Genomic DNA, 17272 nt, shown 5'->3' on the forward strand with positions numbered 1-17272 from the left:
GCCACAGCTCAACATTATTACCATCAGAACAAAGCTAATTGAATTAATTTTCATAAAAAGCATGTGTCCATGACTCGTATCATGTTTACATTATATACACATTGAATGTTTTACCACCACTAGACACACTAAACACGCTGGAGTTAACTCTCGTAGCTGGTGGGAAACGTTCATGACAGTGATTACTAACCTTTTATTTTGCATAAATGCGAAATCATATTGGAGGTATTGCCTACCCGGCAGCCACGCTCCGCAAACATGTTTTACATGTCAGTTGGCCCTCCTCCTCTAAGCCGCAGCTGTCTGTAACTTTTCTGGAGCCAAAGTATTCCCATACCAGCGATTTTCGTTTCTTCAATGGGTGAAAAAAGTTCAGCAGTTTCACCTCCTCCAGCCATCATGTAGCACAGCTGACTCACTGACACTGAGCAACAACCGGTGGGGGAGGGTAGAGCCTTGCAGCTGCAAGAGAGGGATTTTTCCATGCATTTTTGGGACATAAAAAATAGCTAATACTGTAGGGACAGTATGACAGAAAAGTTTGGCGGTTTTGAAACCTTGACGTTTTCATACTACGGTATACCTTGAAACCAGTAACCGGCACATGTCTAGTTGCAATCATTTTTTTAAGCTTGACAAAAAAAAAAAAAAAACATTTATTTTTATTTAACCATTATTTTACCAGGACATACTTCATTGAGATTAAAAACCTTTTTAATGAAACCCTTTTATCAACCATGACAAAATAACATAAATATCTTAAAATACATTGAAGTAAATTTAGTCCAGTGCATTACATTATTTTTAACTTGAATTTACTAAAAAAAAAAAAAAAAAAAAAAAAATGGTCATAATTTTTTTTTATAACATATACAATTTAAATACTGCGTGATTACATTAAAACCCTTTTAATTTGTAGACATCCCACTAATAACATGAAACACAATGAAAATGAACAGGAAATATTTAAGAATGCTATGAGGATAGTTTACGCTTGAATTAAAATGAATTTGACTGCAATTCGTGATTATTTTGATAAATGATCTGTCAATTATTTTGATGATAGAATGGATAGACAAAAAAAAATAAAAAATAAACATTTTTATGTCATGAACTGAGCTGGGTTTTGTCCATAGCATGTCAGTAAATATGCAAAAATGCTTATTGTATTATTATGATAAATATAAGAAATCTGAGAATATATTCTGTTGATGTTGAAAGGAATTTGACTTTAAACGAGGTCTTGACTCTCAGAAGCCCCTGAGCCTGATGTTACCTACCCCTGCATGAAACTATAATTTCCGAGGTGCATTGAACACAACACTTGTCATTTAAGTTTGTAGCTTTTTTTGTTTTCCATTCAAGTTAGGACACGTCTTTGTTCATTTTTTAAATAATGCAGTTGTAAAATAAAAATGTTAAAATCTGTTTCCCCTCCTTTTCAGATTTTGCTTTTCGCCCTCTAGCGGTAGACTGTCGGCGCCCATTCGGCGTCAGAACTCCGGGCTGACGAGCTCCTTCCGTCCCGCTGTCAGAGTGGAAGTTCCCTCCATTCGGCCCCAACCACGAACGCGGACTCCCGGGGGAGGCTCTCCTCTTGGTTCCCCCACCGCCGCTTCCTCCCTAAGCTTCTTTTTTCTTCCCTCCTGGAGACATGAGGCGGAGGGAGAAACGACTGCTGCAGTTTGCCGGGCTTCTTGTAGCGGCGTTCCTCTTCCTCCCCAACGTCGGCTTGTGGTCGTTATACCGGGACCGGGTGTTCGACAACCCGCCGGACGTTGCTTTGTCAGCAGCGGCGTCGGTGGACGGACCGGGTGCTCGACCGCAGATCCAGGTGAGTCGGAAGCAGCCTAACCGTAGCGTCGTCTAACACGGATGTGTTGGTAAATAAACTAATGCGAGTGTCACAGTGGTTCTGACAGTGGTTTTGGATTGAAGTACTGATTTTTGCCAACAGGCATTCGCATAAAATGTGTGTGAGTGGGGTAGATTTAGCAACGTTGACGGGGGCCTGGTAAAAATTAAATATGCAGCCCGTTCAGCGAGGTCGGCAAGCAGCCCCGACGACCAGGATGTCCGGGGACCACGTAGCAATCGCGGTGCGAGTAAAGTTGGGACAACATAGATTTGAGGAAGTTGCTGGTGGTGCGTTCATAGGTTGACAGTTGAACGCAGCACTGCTTTTGTTGTTAGCTTAGTATGACCTTATTTTGGGAGCCCCCTAACATTCAAAAGGGACTTGTTGTCAATTGTCATACCCTCCAAGGCCTTTGGCAAGCACAATGAAACGCTCTTAATCACTTTTATGTCTCATTTTCTTTAACGTAAAACTTTAGTTTTGATTTTTTTTCCTCATTATATTTCCGCCAACATTGATTTATGTAAATAACCTCAAATTAATCATTAGAATGCATTATTAGGTTATTTCATAATCGTCAAAATTAAAATTTTCATCAGACTCATATTTAAGCCATTTTTATACAATTGTTTTTACCATTTTCCACCGGTTTTGAAATAAATATACTACTATAAAAGTATATATCACTTTTCCACAATTAATTTGAAATACTATATTGCATTCAAGGGCGTAGGTTTGCAAAGGGACGGTAGGGACATAACACTAGCAACTTTTCAGAATGCTCAAATTGTCCCCACCAACTTTAAAGCAACCTTATTTGCATTATATATTAACTTCACTTATAGACAGAAAAACAACATGCCACCTCCGCCACCCCCTTCTAAGACAAGGGTTATGATAAGTTTTTTCCACCATCAGCAGGCACTGTAAGTAATGTAAAAAGACGTCAATGTTGTGGATGTGGGGAACACACCTCTAATTTTGCTACTGAAAGTCCAATCTGCATCAGAGTACCATAACATTAACCTGTGAATTTCTCGAGCTCGAGGAACACGCTGCTTTTGGAAAAATATCCTCCTGCATGTGTTTTCTACTATGTTAACGTTAATTAAACTGTGAGAAATATAGTGAACTCTGCTCAGCTGCAAGAAATGTAGTGAACCAAGGTTTACCCCCTTGTCCCCAGTTTTCATTTTTATTTTATTTAAGTGGTCTTAAAGCAGCCCAAAGGAGCTTTCATTTTTGTTGAGTTTGGCTGTGCTTGTGGACAAAAGCAATAGTGTTTTACTTGAAGGTAGGCTCCATTTTTGTATATTTTTGTTATTCCCTGACTAAGAAGTTTTTTTGTGATATTCAATTTATTCAGACAGACAATTTTGAGTGGTATTACGCAGATATTTATTTTTTTGGAGTTCCTGGATAGTTAAAAGATGATTATCACGTTTGGCTTTAAAAAAAAAAAAAAAAAAAAAAAATAGTGACATTTACTTAAAGTTAGTGGAATAATCTGTTAACTAAGTTTTAACACCCAAAACTTAGTGAAGAAAATTATTCGACTAGATTTAAGAAAAATAATGAGATAAAGACATTATAAATTTGCAGTGTGAAAGTTGGTAACTTGGTATAAGTCAATACAGATTTATTTTGCATTAATCATTTAGCCTATCAATTGATTAGGTTCGTACTGGTGAGAAATGTAGCCCTGACCCCCGTTCACCCGATCTGTAATTTCCTCTCCAGTAAAAAGTGTACATGCAGGTTATGCTTTTATATCGTCCCTACCAATATTGAGACCAATCCTACGCCCTTGATTGAATCAATTATCATTAGCCTAATACCGTGATTGCTTGAGTCATTTTTAAACTTTTTTTGTAAACATTAAATAATCACAACACAAAGCAATTCAAACTCAATGAATTATATTGGCCAGGATGACTGACAAGTTAAACAGACGCAAAGGAAAAATAACCTAAAATGTTTGGCAGGTTGTTGTAATTGATATTTTGACAATATCATACAATAATAACACTCTTAATTTCACTGTTTTGCCAGGTTACCAAAGATAGTTCTTCCTGGTTAATATCTAACTTGGAATTCAATTCAAGCATTTTATGACCGGTGTTCTGCAATTACTTCTACGCAGCGAGACGTCCTACACAAGTCATAGTGTGCTTGCGCACGCATGCGCACATTGGTTAAAAGAAGCGAGTACTCACTACTTTTGTTTTTATTGAGTCTTTTATTACTTTTTCACCGCCTCAAAATACTTTTTGCCTCTCATACTTTTAAGCGTTTTGTTTTCTCGTGGTAGCATTTAAGCAGAGTGTTGAGCTTTTGACCATATTAGGCAGGTAGCATATTTAAACCACCCTTATTTGATTCATTTAAGTATTTTCTTAAGAGGCATTTTTAATATGTTCTGCCTGTATGCATGTGAACAAAACAAGTTGAGCGCGCACGGTAGTACTTTGGGTGTCAAATTGGCCTCCTGTAGGACGTTTTGGCGATTTCGGTCATTTGGGCACCTCAACACAGGATTGCTTCGAGGCACGATCTTTTCAACATCCGACTTAAAATTGGACTGTCCATTTGTTTTTACATCCGACGACATGCTCGAAATACGACGATGTATGACAGCGCCGCAGTTTGGTTTTCCCCTAAGACAGACACACAGCCGATTTTCTTGTGAGAGAAATCAACATGAGTTTCAGGAATGTTGGTGCAGATGGTTAAAAAAGTAAAAAGGTGAGGCTTTCCATTGAAATGAAGATGGAAATGAATGATAGAAAAATATGAGCGTGGTGTCCGCGTCCGTGTACTGGCTTGACATTACGTCTGTAGAATGTCTACAATCTCGACGGTCCTCATCTGACCTCTATTCCTTAGTCTTTATAAGTTAAGGTGATGATTATTGTAACATTGCCAAAGAAATTGCTGGCTTTGTCAGATTTTTAATCATTTATTTCATACCTTGTGCATCACAACATGCCTACTGTCTGCCGCAGCTGACGCCATCGACAGAACATGCAAAGTGAAAGTAAAAAAATCCTCTCTCTCTGTCAAGTCAGCCACGCGGTGCGTTCAGGTACACCACTCAAAACACCACCGCCACATTAGAACCCAAATCATTACATTATTACACTAATTATTATTATTATTACTATTATTATATTATTATTATGAATTTTATTTGGATTTTTTTTTTTGTTTTGGTCTTTGTAATTGCTATTTGCAATAGTACCAGCAGTACTTACTAAAGATTTAGTGTAAGTTTTTGGGCTGTGGAACAAATTATTGGAATTTTAATGTATTCTTATTGGAAAATCCTGCTCGACATACGACTATTCCGACTTACAAGCAAGGTCCTAGAACGAATGAACTTCGTATGTAGAGGTACCACTGTACTTAAAAAATATTCTTGATTTTGCTAAAGCATATTGCTGCCTCACCTGATTGAGAAAAGTTTAGCACATTTAAATGATAATAATTATTTTAAAAAACTGATAACTTCCCTTTAATTTGAAAAGTTATGTTATATACAGTACGTTTAGTTTCTGCATTTGGTTTAACAAATCAAAGCCATTTCTTATACTTTAAGTCTCTAGATGCAGATTAGCATATTATAACGTGAATTTCAGCAGTTTATAGTATACTACTGTCCCTTGGGACCCCCAAATAGCCACCAGCCATCAACAACTATTAGAGGCCGCTATAAGGGGGGGTGGGAGGGTCATATGGTATCAAGTCATTGCAGTGTCGTTGTTTTAATTTCTGTGCTAATATCAGCTCATACTTCCACGCAAGGCCCCAGGCAATTGCTTCGATAGCCTGTGCCATTAGTACACCCATAACCACAATTCCCAGCATTTCCCTCTCTCACTTGAGGACCCCACATAGCAGGTGGTCGTTGTCATAGCAACCCTTCTTGGCCATACTCTGGCATCACTATAAATGCTGTTCAACAATTTGGAACACAGTTCAAGTGGAATCTCAGTGTAAACATGCATTTTGATAGTATTTACCCTGATATGCTGTCTGATTTAGGTTTCTTACCATTTGTCCTCAAAGTTTTTGTCTCATACAGTTAATGGCAGACTAATCGTGTACGTTTGTAGCTCTTATCCCAATGAATGGGTTCACAGTACATCAAGCAAATGTTTAAATAAGGAAATATGTCAGCTGAAGTTATAGTTGAACTTCTCCACACCCCCCATTAACAAACCCTTGCTAACCAACAATAGTGCTCCTTCTTATTTAAATGTGCCAAAATCTGCTGAATAGAGGCTTTCATGGAATGTGTGTGTATGTGTTGGAGTGAGCTTTGTGCAGTGGCAGTGTTGCAAACTGGCCTGACTAGATTGATTGTTGTTTCTGAGTACGTTCCTCATGAGAAAGTTTTGATTATCCAAATAGCCAGTATTGCGGTGGTGAAATATCTTGCTTTTTAATGGAGGTTGAAGCTAATTTGCTGAGTTTGTGAGTCGTCGTGTTCTCATTCAGTGCGCGTCGCCTCTGGAGTTGACTTGTCTGGATTTGATATCTCGCCTGACAAGCCACGTAATGAATGGGATTAACGGCGCAGAGAGCCTGTTACGTTTTAACAAACAGTGCGCTAACAGCTGTCAAGCTACGGAGGCATTTAATAAGTCAGTGATTGAGAAGATACAGTTTACAAACACTTATATAAGAGCTGACTCACTTTCTTCTGGCGCTCGCAATTTGTCCATTTGATTAAGTCACTCAATCAATAACCTAAGAAAGTACTGTACTCTAATGTTGATTACATAATGCAGTAGTGGTCTGAAATTGCTTTGGTATTGTGAAGCAACAAACAAAAAATGTTAGCGTCAATGTCACTATTTTGCCTAGAATTCTTTTCACAGGAAGCTGTTTGGCGCTGCTTTTCGTTGCTTATCAGCTTATCAACTTATATTACTAAAGAATAGAAAAAAGTGGAAACGACATTGTTTGATACTTTTTTTTGTATATTTGGTACTGGACATGTGCCGATTACCGGTTTCAAGGTATGCCCTCGTATGAACACGTCAAGGTTTCAAAACCGCTAAAATTTTCCATCATAGCGTCCCTAAGGTATTAGCCATTTTTCATGTCCCAAAAATGCATCGAGAAATCCCTTGCTTCTTGCTTCCCCAACTGGTTTTTGCTCAGTGTCAGTGAGTCAGCTGTGCTACACGATGGCTGGAGGAGGTAAAACATTTTCCCCCATTGAAGAAAATGAAATCACTAGTATGGGAATACTGATGCTACGAAAAGTTACAGACGGTGGTGGCTCCTCGGAGGAGGGCCAACCGACATGTAGAATATGTTTGCGGAGGGTGGCTGCCGAGGAGGGAATACCTCCACTATGATTTCACATTTAAGGCCGAGTTGTCCTTCCGCGTGAGACGTGCGACGTCAGGGAAGACCCGATTTACGACAGTGCGCCATAGCCTGATGTGTACCTATTGATTTTTCAAACCCTAGCGTCACGTCAACGCATATGACGTGGGGAAAATGGACTGTGATTGGTCCGCTCAGACTGTTGTTTCCGGTTCAGTGCGAAATCACCACCACTGTAAAACATTATTTTTGTACACGCAAAAATGGACCAAGCCGACGGGAGTATCATCGAAGAGCAAGTCTCGTCAAGACATCATAAAGACTGCCAAATGGCAAGGTCAGCGATTTAATAAAAACATGGAAGAACCACCGAGACGTGTGTGTTCGGAATCGAGTGGCCACACGAAGCGGTGACCCAGTCGGCCAAAAACTGCCAGTTTTTTATCACTTTATGTCGTGTTTTTGGTTAGTGCACTTCATCATTTATTGTGTACATATGTTTGCTGTGAGTCTGTGACTTATTTACGTGTCTCACTTCAAGTATATCAAGAATAAAGGAGAGGTTTGGTGTCAAAAGAGTTTTGATGTTTAATTTTCAACAACTGACAGTTCACACACGATACATAATCACTGATTGAGAGTGCCTCGGTGCTTTTATGATAACGTTAACATCAAGGCTCCCAACGCAGTTTGGGAAGTTCCATAGACGCCAGAAATCTGCTATGGCTTGCCACTGTCTGGTTGTAGGACACTGCACACAAATCGGGCTGGAGGGCTTTGCAGACCTCTGACAAAACGCTGTAAGCAGTGCTTGACACCAGCTTGAAGCTAGCCGCCACAGCTAGCTGGTTTTCACCTGAGGCTAGAACTCTCTATGCGGCATCAAAAGTTGAACAGATCGCCTCAAAACAGTCTTCTGTGTCGCCTGCGCCTCATCATTTGTATGATCAACATTTATTCAATGTTGATGAGCTGAAGATCCACATTCGAGCGTTCCATCTTGCATTGTTTATTTTTTCTTCGTTAAACTAGACAAGAGGAAGTCAACAAGCATGCCCCAAAACCGTACAAACATAACACAACACCCTTCTAGTGGCTTGGTGGTGAATTACAGAGCAATGCGTCACCTGGCCGGACAACCGTCGAATGATGCCGTAGTCGCTGCGCCGTCACCGCAACACGGGAGCATAACTCAGGCTTTATACAAAATTAAAGTTTAGTAAAAACTCTCATGAACGTTTCCCACCAGCTACGAAAGTTAACAGCGTATTTCGTGTGTCTTGGTGGTGATAAAACGTAGTGTTTTTTTCTCTCTGGCAACGATCTGTGTTGAGAAAGAGAGTGTGGTATAATGTAAACATGGTACGAGTCATACACACGTGCTTTTTATGCAAAATAATTAAATTATTTTTGTTCTGATGGTGGTAATGTTGAGCTGTGGCTTTGGGTTTAGGCTCACCTAAAGGACTGCATTCATTTTAGTTTTATTTAGAATATATATTTTTTTTACATTTATTTTAACTCAACATTATAATAATGCTCCAATTTGGTAATATATTTTTAACAATAAAACTTTTTTCCGTTGAACTGGATTTTTGTTTTGTTTTTTGCAATACCGTGAGACTGTGAAACTGTGATATTTTGGCTTAAGGTTATCATACCGTCACAATATTATACCAGCACATGCCTATTTGGTACTTATATTGTCACAGAAGACAATATTTTGTGGTTTTCTAAAAGACTCAAAATGAGGAACAGTTTTTGAAAAGTTGAGCTACAGTATGTTGAAGTACTGTAATGGCCTTGAAACTGAATTAAAACTTGTATTAAATATTTATGTTTGCATTTGAAAACCTAAATTAAAATTACCCTTATCCACATAATATTACTTGGAAAGTTTCCAAAATGGAAATTTACTTTTTGAAAATTTATGTGAAATGTTTCACAAATTTGCAATCCTCGTAGTCGGGTTCCATTTTTGAAGGGGCTGGGTGGTTGTGAGCGCTCCGGTGCGTGTTCCAAAGCCAGTCAGGGAAGATAAAGTGCACTCTTGAAAGGGAAGTTGGCAAAGATTGACGGCAGTGTCTCGGGCAAATGAGAATCATGTGGGCCTTCTGGACACTGGAGGCTACATTTACGAGCTGCGCACTGTTGGCTGCATTGCTGCACATTCATCACTGCGGGGACCTTGTGAGTTTCGGCCGCACTTACAGTAGAATATCATTCAATCATGTTTATAATCCATTATATCTTTACAATTAACGTCTATTGTACTAACAAAATTACGTTTGTGGGTAGATGTACTGTGCTGGTCATTGGCTGACCATCTTTTGATGTTTCACTTTGTAGGGCGCGAAAAGCGAAATCCCTCGATGACTGTTTGCGGCATTATGGATTCCTGACCCCTCAGGCCTAACACAGATATGATGTGTTTGACTCATCTGTCCTATGGGGGCTCCCTCGGGCCCTTGATCATGCGAGCACTGTGGGGGGTTTGCTTGTCCTTCTGAACAAAACAAACACATACTTTGTTCTTCGTTTTCTCTCAGGGTTTGTAAACCCTTCACATTTTTGCAACAACTGTGCTACCTTGATTTGGGAATGCCCAATCTTATGAGTGCAGTAAGTCATGACTTAAAGCTGTTTATTGCCACTCTCAGTCAAGGTTTACAGCAAAACTAACATAAAACAAAAATTATAGCGTACCGCACAAATGCTATTTTTAGACCGTGACATCGCCATCGTAACCCAGAAGTGGGTCAACATGGACACGCTCCATGTGTACAATCCATGTAATTACGGCTTGTTTTCTGCCAGTAATCTTTCAAAAAAGAACATGCCGAGGAAACACTGTTGCTATGGAACTTGTAGAAAGAACTCTAGACATTACGACATATGAAGGATGATTTCTTCATACGCTTCCCGAAGCTAAAAACCCGGAGGAAAAATTGTGAAGAATGGATCAACTTGCGCAGACGCCCAAAAGACCAGTTTAACGCCAGCAAGGTGAAGCCATTCACATATCATATGCAGTAAACATTTTGTTGGGGGCCATGGTTCTACAGAGTACAAAGAAGTAAGCCATTTTGATATTTTGTACTTATTTTTTAGCGTGACGTTTTGCTGTGCTGCTTCTGTTTGACAATGAATGACCTGAAAAAAATTAAAATGGTATCTGACTGCCACTGTTGTTACCTTTTCTGTTGTAAAAACACTTTAGTGAGGGGGAAGTGTAAATAAATTATAGAATTAAGATTTGTTATTAATGAAAAAATTAAAAGTGTTCATTGGCTGTCACTGAGTAGCATTTGCAATCGCTATACAAAAATAGCAATGTAAATTACCCCCAAGAATGGTCAGAGACAAAATACAACCAGAGGATATAATATATAAGACAGACAGAGCATATGGTGGTAAAGGATAGATTGTTGAAACAGGAGAATGTCATTGTCAATGGCGTAAGGCAATGCGTACAAGAAAAATGCGTTGATAAAAAGCTACCTATGGATCAGGTCGGCTTTTTTTCTTGTCTCTTTCAGCCCTCGACACTCAAGCCGTCTCTTTAACTGAACATTTGTATGTTCTTCCACATCTTTATCAGTGAATTTGGCACCAGGGGCATCATTTTCGGACAAAATTCAATTCAATTCAATTTGATTTGTATAGCCCTGGATCACAACAACGTTGTCTCAAAGGGCTTTGCAGAGGCAATATGATACACAATCAGAAACAGCAAATGAAGCAACAAAGATGAATAAATAAATTCAAGTCCCGGGTTTCCTCCATGTCGGCAAGGAAAAACTCCCAAAACTCCAGAGTCTTTGGAAGAAAAAAATGAGAAACCTTGGGGAGTACCACAGTCAGGAGAGATCCACTCCCAGGATGGATAGACAGGAAGCCCCGGGACCGCTAATGGGAATTAGCAGGCCAAGTTACAGTCTGTAAAGATGCAGTGGAGTAAAGGAACAAGAAGCGGTCCATCTAGCCAGATGAGACGGGGGTAGCAACGAGGACGTCCATCCAGCTTGGGGTCCGGACAGTCAGGAGGCTGCAGCTGAAAAATAGCCCCTCCCCAGAGGGGAGGGGGGAAAGGGGGACACCAGATGACTAGTGATGAAGAGACTAGACAACTAGATATTAACATTGGAAAATAGAAATAAAGTAAGATAAGTGGTAGGTAGAGTGAGAAAAAGGAGATAGAACTCAGTGGCTGTACTTCCCCCAGCTTTATAGCTTCTAGTGCAGCTTAGACTAAACTTTGAGTCTACTCTGAATTCAACTAGCCTGACCCTAAGCTTTGTTGACTAGGAACGTTTTTAATCTAATCTTAAATGTGCAGACTGTCTCGGCTTCTTTACTATTAGCTGGAAGCTGATTCCATAAAACAGAGGCTTGGTGGCTAAAGGCTCTAGCTCCGACAGTACTTTTAGAAACCCTGGGGTTTCAAAATTGGTAGGTTTAGGTCAGTAAACGTCTCGTTCATACACTATTTCCATGCATTTAGCATTAGGGACAAACGCAAGCGATACGATTCGATTCTTGAACGATGATCACAGTATTGACGAATGATCACGGTTATCACGATTATCGATGCATCGTACATTACTAATTAATAAAGTAGACAAACAAATTTTTGTCCATCATTTATTTTAAATATCCTAATGATTCAAGAGGATCGATGGAAACATGCCCATACAACAAAAAGCTGCTCTTAAACTGCTTTATATTGATTTATGTTTACAACAAAGTGCAAAAACGTTAACCATTTTAAAGGGAGTACTTATTTCACTCAACAATAAAATAAAATTTACACAGGTGGAATGAATTCCACATTTTCTGGAAACAGAGTGTCTTAAGAAATAAGCCTTCTTTTAAACAATATACTTTGTTTTCACAGATTTCTGTACTATTTTGAATGTTTGTAGCATTCTTCATATGAAATACACGTTAGCGAATTAGCTAATTAGCTTAGCACTCTTAGCTAACTATTAACACCTCAGAAACAATAACAATAAAGGCTAAACAATACAAGAGGGTTCGTGTACTCACCTCTTATAGACGCACACGGGTCTTGGCAACACACTCAGGATATTTTTCAATTGGCATGACTTGAAACCACATCTGGACATCTGAAAGACGAAGAGCAAAGAACTATCTCTCTTCCCCTCTTGCTCTAAAGAATAACGTGCTGCCTGCCTCATACACAAATTTATTTTCCAGTCTTTTAAAAAGGTGTAAATCTCTCTCCCAGTAACCGGGAGCATCCATGTGCGTGCGTCCGTTAACGGTGTCCGGGTCTTGAATTTCGTTCCGCTACGAGTGGCTGTCATAAAGTTAAAATCATCATTTTTGAGCCTTTATGAATCGAATTCGAATCGTCACGTGTCTAATAGCGATGCGCGTAATAATCGATTTTTTTGGAACTCCTCTAATAACAATATGACAATTTACTCGCCTTGAGAATAATTCAACAGAGTATTCATGTCTAAATCACTGCCAACATCTTATCGTAGTCCGTTTTTTAGTCCGAAGAATGCATTCAATGTTAGTTAAGGGATTTTCGCAGTTTCCTGAAATGTACTCCTGTTGTACCTTAACATTGATTTTATTTCTATCTGACCCTTGTTACACAAAGTACATCACACGGCTCCCACATTTTGCCCTTCTCATGATTTCTAGAAGGGAGTATTTTCGGCTCAGTCCAACAGTGTAAGTTGGCGATCTCTATAGAAAACAAGTGTGAACCCAATGTGTCAGACCGCGATGCCCTTTTTATACGTTTGGCTGTCAGGGCCGGAGCACTGCAGCCTTTCTTGTCTTGACTCTCCAACAACAGTCAGAACGTTTGATCCGCTATCCACTTTTTTGTCTCCTCTTTGTTGCCATTTCCGCAAACTATCTTATAGGCTCATGTTTCAGTGCTACTAATAGCACTACATGTCCAATCCATTTTACGTGAATAAACATTCGTTCAGTTAATCTCTTGATGTTTACATACAATACTGTTCACAAAGGGGACTGCACCATCAATTATCAGTATCGTTAAAATAAACTTCGGTTGCAGTTTGTGAATTCAAGGACTGACAACAAAACATGACATTTCAAAGACAAACACAAGATCGCGAATGCTGAAGGTTCACTGCACTCGAGCTGTCTGAAGCATGCCCTTGAATCAAATTTTGGGCAAAGGAGTTTACCGTGGAGCACCTTGTAAACTCAAAAAACTCAAGGTAGTACTGTATTTGCACTTGATTACGACCCACCATTGGATATCTGCGCGCTAGCTTGGCAGCCAAACGAGGTCGGTAGATTGCATGTTGAATGTGTGAAGCCTCTCGAAAGTAGTGAGGCGGAGATCTTGAAAGTCATTTACAAAGACGACTGGAGATGCTTGCAGCAGACTTGTATCAGCACGAGAATGTCAGGTTGCTTGTGGTGGTCCTGATAAAACACCTCAGGAGGCAAAGGCAAGCGTGTGCAGGTAAAAGAAGTGTTTGTTCACAGGCTGACCTTGTTGAGAGCATTTCCTTCCCCCGGGTCCTGCTGCACACAAGGCGGACGTTGACTTGCCGCCGCCGGCAGATTGAGGTGCAGAGGCTGTTCAGTATTCCGCTCAGGCCTGTTGCGTTTTGCGCTTTGGCCCAGACGAGCCAGCCAAACCAGGGACAGGTGCATCAAAGCAAGACAGCCTGCCAGAAGTTAGCAGTTTGATTGCAGCGGAACATGCCCCTCATCTATTTAATTTTTTCAACTTTTAAATCTTCAGGTGATTAAGATAATCAGAGGGGTGAGCAGGCTTTTAGCATTAGGCTGCTAAAAGCCCGCTAACTAAGCTGAGTCTCTTGAAATATTACTGAGAATTAATTAAAAAATGTATTTTGTTGCAATGTTTTTATGAGTGGCCACTTTGGAAAACAGTTTTTTTTACCTTCCCTTTCTTAAAGCACGACCTTGAGAAACTGAAAATATACGACTCGGTACGCTTTTTTTGAATATACAAACAGCATTTTAAAAGCACTGGGATAAAAAAGACAAGAATTTGCCCTCCCGTGGATTTTTTGTAGAACCTTCACCTTTTCAATTTTGGTTAAGATGTTTAAAATATGAGATGTTGAGAGTTGGCGTTTTTGTGCTGTTTTTTTTCGGTGATTCATAGATTAAATTGGTTTGAGTCCTTGACAACCTGTGAAAGACGCTATTCGACGACACATAAACAGAAATATAACTACAATCCATTAGAAATGGGGATGGATTTGACTAGATGGGTGTCATTATCCGATGTCAGGTGTTACGGCAGTACTTAAAAAGCTTCTTTTTACTGCCGCACTGAACTTTGGGCTCATTATGATCTGAACCAGTCCAATTCATGAACTCCAATTTGACTGATTGTACCTTTTAAAAGCCTTAAAATTGGATTGTACCTTTTAAAAGCCTTAAAATTGGCACAGGTCGAAATGATCACCCTCGTTTCCCCTAAGAACTACAGTTTGTTCAGTTAAGTGTATTTTTTTTCATAATTTCGATTGTAAAGTGTCCTGGTGGAAAACATTGGCTTTATTTTCTAGAGGTTTCAGTACCACTTTTCAATCCTCCTGTAAAAGTTTTAGGGCAATTTTTTTTTTTTGTAAATTCTGACATTTACTCAAATCCTGAATCTACATTTTTGTAGGTGGCAGTTCTGGTAGTAACTGTTTACATGGCAACCTTTTGTGTGAAGGGGTGGCATCAACATTTTGCTCACTTGCCTGGCAGTGTTGTTTTGCTCCCTGCTTGAAGCTACTGTATCTTGTAGATAAGTCTTTTTTGCTCCCTCCTATTAATCTTTTCCTACTCTGTCAAGTGCGATACAACATAGACACTTCCTGTCCTTTTTATGCTTTGGACAAGAGAAGTTATTCTTAAAAGTGTGATACACACACCACTAGTGGAAGGAATCACTAAATATATATATCAGGGGTGTAAAGGTACACAAAAATGTAATTTTGATTCGGTTCATTTTCAGTACAAAAAAGGCGGGAAAAATACCTAAAATGGTTTTGTTTTTAAAAATACAAACAATAGAACTCGCGTAAATAAATAAAGTGACCCATTTGGGTGATATTTCCAATAAATCACGCTCTGAGTTCATAAAATAAAAAAACACGTAAAACAGTTGTAATACTTATAACAGCTTTAAATTTTAGGTAAACAAGCAAAACCGGGAGCTGTGTTTTTTTGTTGTTGTTTTTTTTGCTAAAAAGATTCACATAAACACATTTTCTGCAAAAAGCACATATCAAGCTGATTTTCTTACATGTCCGTTCAACATTCATTGTCTGATTGTGCCGTTTTAAGTGGTTTAACATATCCTTGCTGCAATTGTCGACATAACAATGATTTATCCACTTGTCTTTATCCATTGGTAAGTTTAACGAGGAAGCCAAAAAGTGTTCAACAGCTCTGGTGGTAGCGTCTCTAGCCGGCCATAGCCTTGTTACCCGTCGCAGAGCTGCCAGCCGTTTAAGGCAGGCCAGCCAAACTGTGAAATAAGATTGTCTTTTAGCTCAAGCTTCTCACTCGCATTTGTCACGATGCCATAATTTGTCGTGCCTGCAAATAACAATCATTCAGAGCCCTGAATGTCCAAGACTTAAAGCATCCATGCGGAAACTCCCACAGGACTTTGGTTCTGCATGCAGTGCTTAGCTCGCACTAATAAAATTTTTTATGAGGAAAAAATTGCATGAAACAAAACCAAAACGGTACGCAACTGAACCGAACTGAACACGCAAAATCGAAAAGGTTCAATACATTCCCCTCAACCGTTACACCCGCAATATACAATAATATACGTTATACACGTAATATACATTTCTCAGATTTCTGCATAAAATCACCAACAAATGTGATCTGATCTTTGTCAAAATCACACAGATGAAAATGCAGTGTCTGCTTTACCTAAAACCACCCAAACATTTAAGGTTTTCATATTTTACTGTGGATAGCATGCAAACAATGACAGTAGGGGGAAAATAAATAAGTAAACCCTCTGCCTAAGGAGACTTAAAGAGCAATTGAAACCAATTTTTACATTTTAGGTCAGGTGTGTGCCCAATCACTGATGAATGTTTTAAAGCTTCCCTGCCTACTAGGAATGTCTTGATGAGAAGCATTGTCTGATGTGCATCATGGGTCAGTCAAAAGAGCTGTCTGAAGACCAGTGATCACGGAATTGTTGATTTGTATGAAGGTGGGAAATGATACAAAACGATCTCTATAAGTGTGGAGGTTCATTAATCGACAGTCAGAGACGTTGTCTACAAATGGAGACAGTTTGGCACTGTTGCTTCTCTCCCAAGGAGTGGCAGTCCATCAAAGATAACGCCAAGAGTTCAGCGCAGAATATTCAGAGAGGTAAAAAGGAACACTAGAGTGTTTGCTAAGGACTTAAAGAAATCACTAGCACAGTACAATATCTCTGCGCACACATCAACTATTTGTAAAACTATGACCAAGAATGGTGTTCTTGGAAGGACTCCACGGAGGAAGCCACTTCTGTCTAAAAAAAACATTGTTGCTCGTTTAGTGTTTGCAAAAAGGCACTTGGACACTCCACAGCTTTGGCAAAATATTTTGTGGTCTGATGAAAGTTGAATTGTTTGGGAGGAAAAATGGAACACCACACCAACTTCAATACTTTATCCCCACCGTGAAGCATGGTGGAGGGAGCATCATGATTTGGGGCTGTTTTGCTACCTCAGGGCCAGGACAACTTGCAATCATTAATAGAAGAATGAATTTAAAGGTTTATCAGGGTGTTTTGCAGGAAAACCTGAGGCCAACTATCAGACAGTTGAAGCTAAAAAGAGGATTGAATCTGCAACAAAATAACAAGTAAATGAACTTCAGAATGGTTTCAGAAGAGCAAGTTCTGGAGTGGCCAAGTGAAAGTCCAGACTTAAACCCCATTGAGATGCTGTGGCATGACCTAAAGACAGCGATTCATGCCAGACATCCCAGGAATCTGACTGAACTACAGCAGTTTTATAGAGAAGAACGGGCCAATATTAGTCTTATCTCACCCTGTTGAAGTTT

General features: G+C 39.5%; 1 protein-coding gene across 1 annotated transcript in view; it reads left to right on the forward strand.

Moving 5' to 3' along the window:
* The first annotated feature begins 1349 nt into the window (after positions 1-1349).
* Positions 1350-17272, forward strand: part of LOC130906196 (polypeptide N-acetylgalactosaminyltransferase 10-like) — a 100673-nt gene continuing 84750 nt past the window's right edge. Inside the window, exon 1 of the mRNA XM_057820231.1 lies at positions 1350-1834. Coding sequence (XP_057676214.1) covers positions 1655-1834 — 180 coding nt within the window. The 5' untranslated portion in view covers positions 1350-1654. The remainder of the gene's footprint in view (positions 1835-17272) is intronic.

Source organism: Corythoichthys intestinalis, chromosome 18, assembly GCF_030265065.1.
Source record: "Corythoichthys intestinalis isolate RoL2023-P3 chromosome 18, ASM3026506v1, whole genome shotgun sequence".
NCBI classification, from domain to species: domain Eukaryota; kingdom Metazoa; phylum Chordata; class Actinopteri; order Syngnathiformes; family Syngnathidae; genus Corythoichthys; species Corythoichthys intestinalis.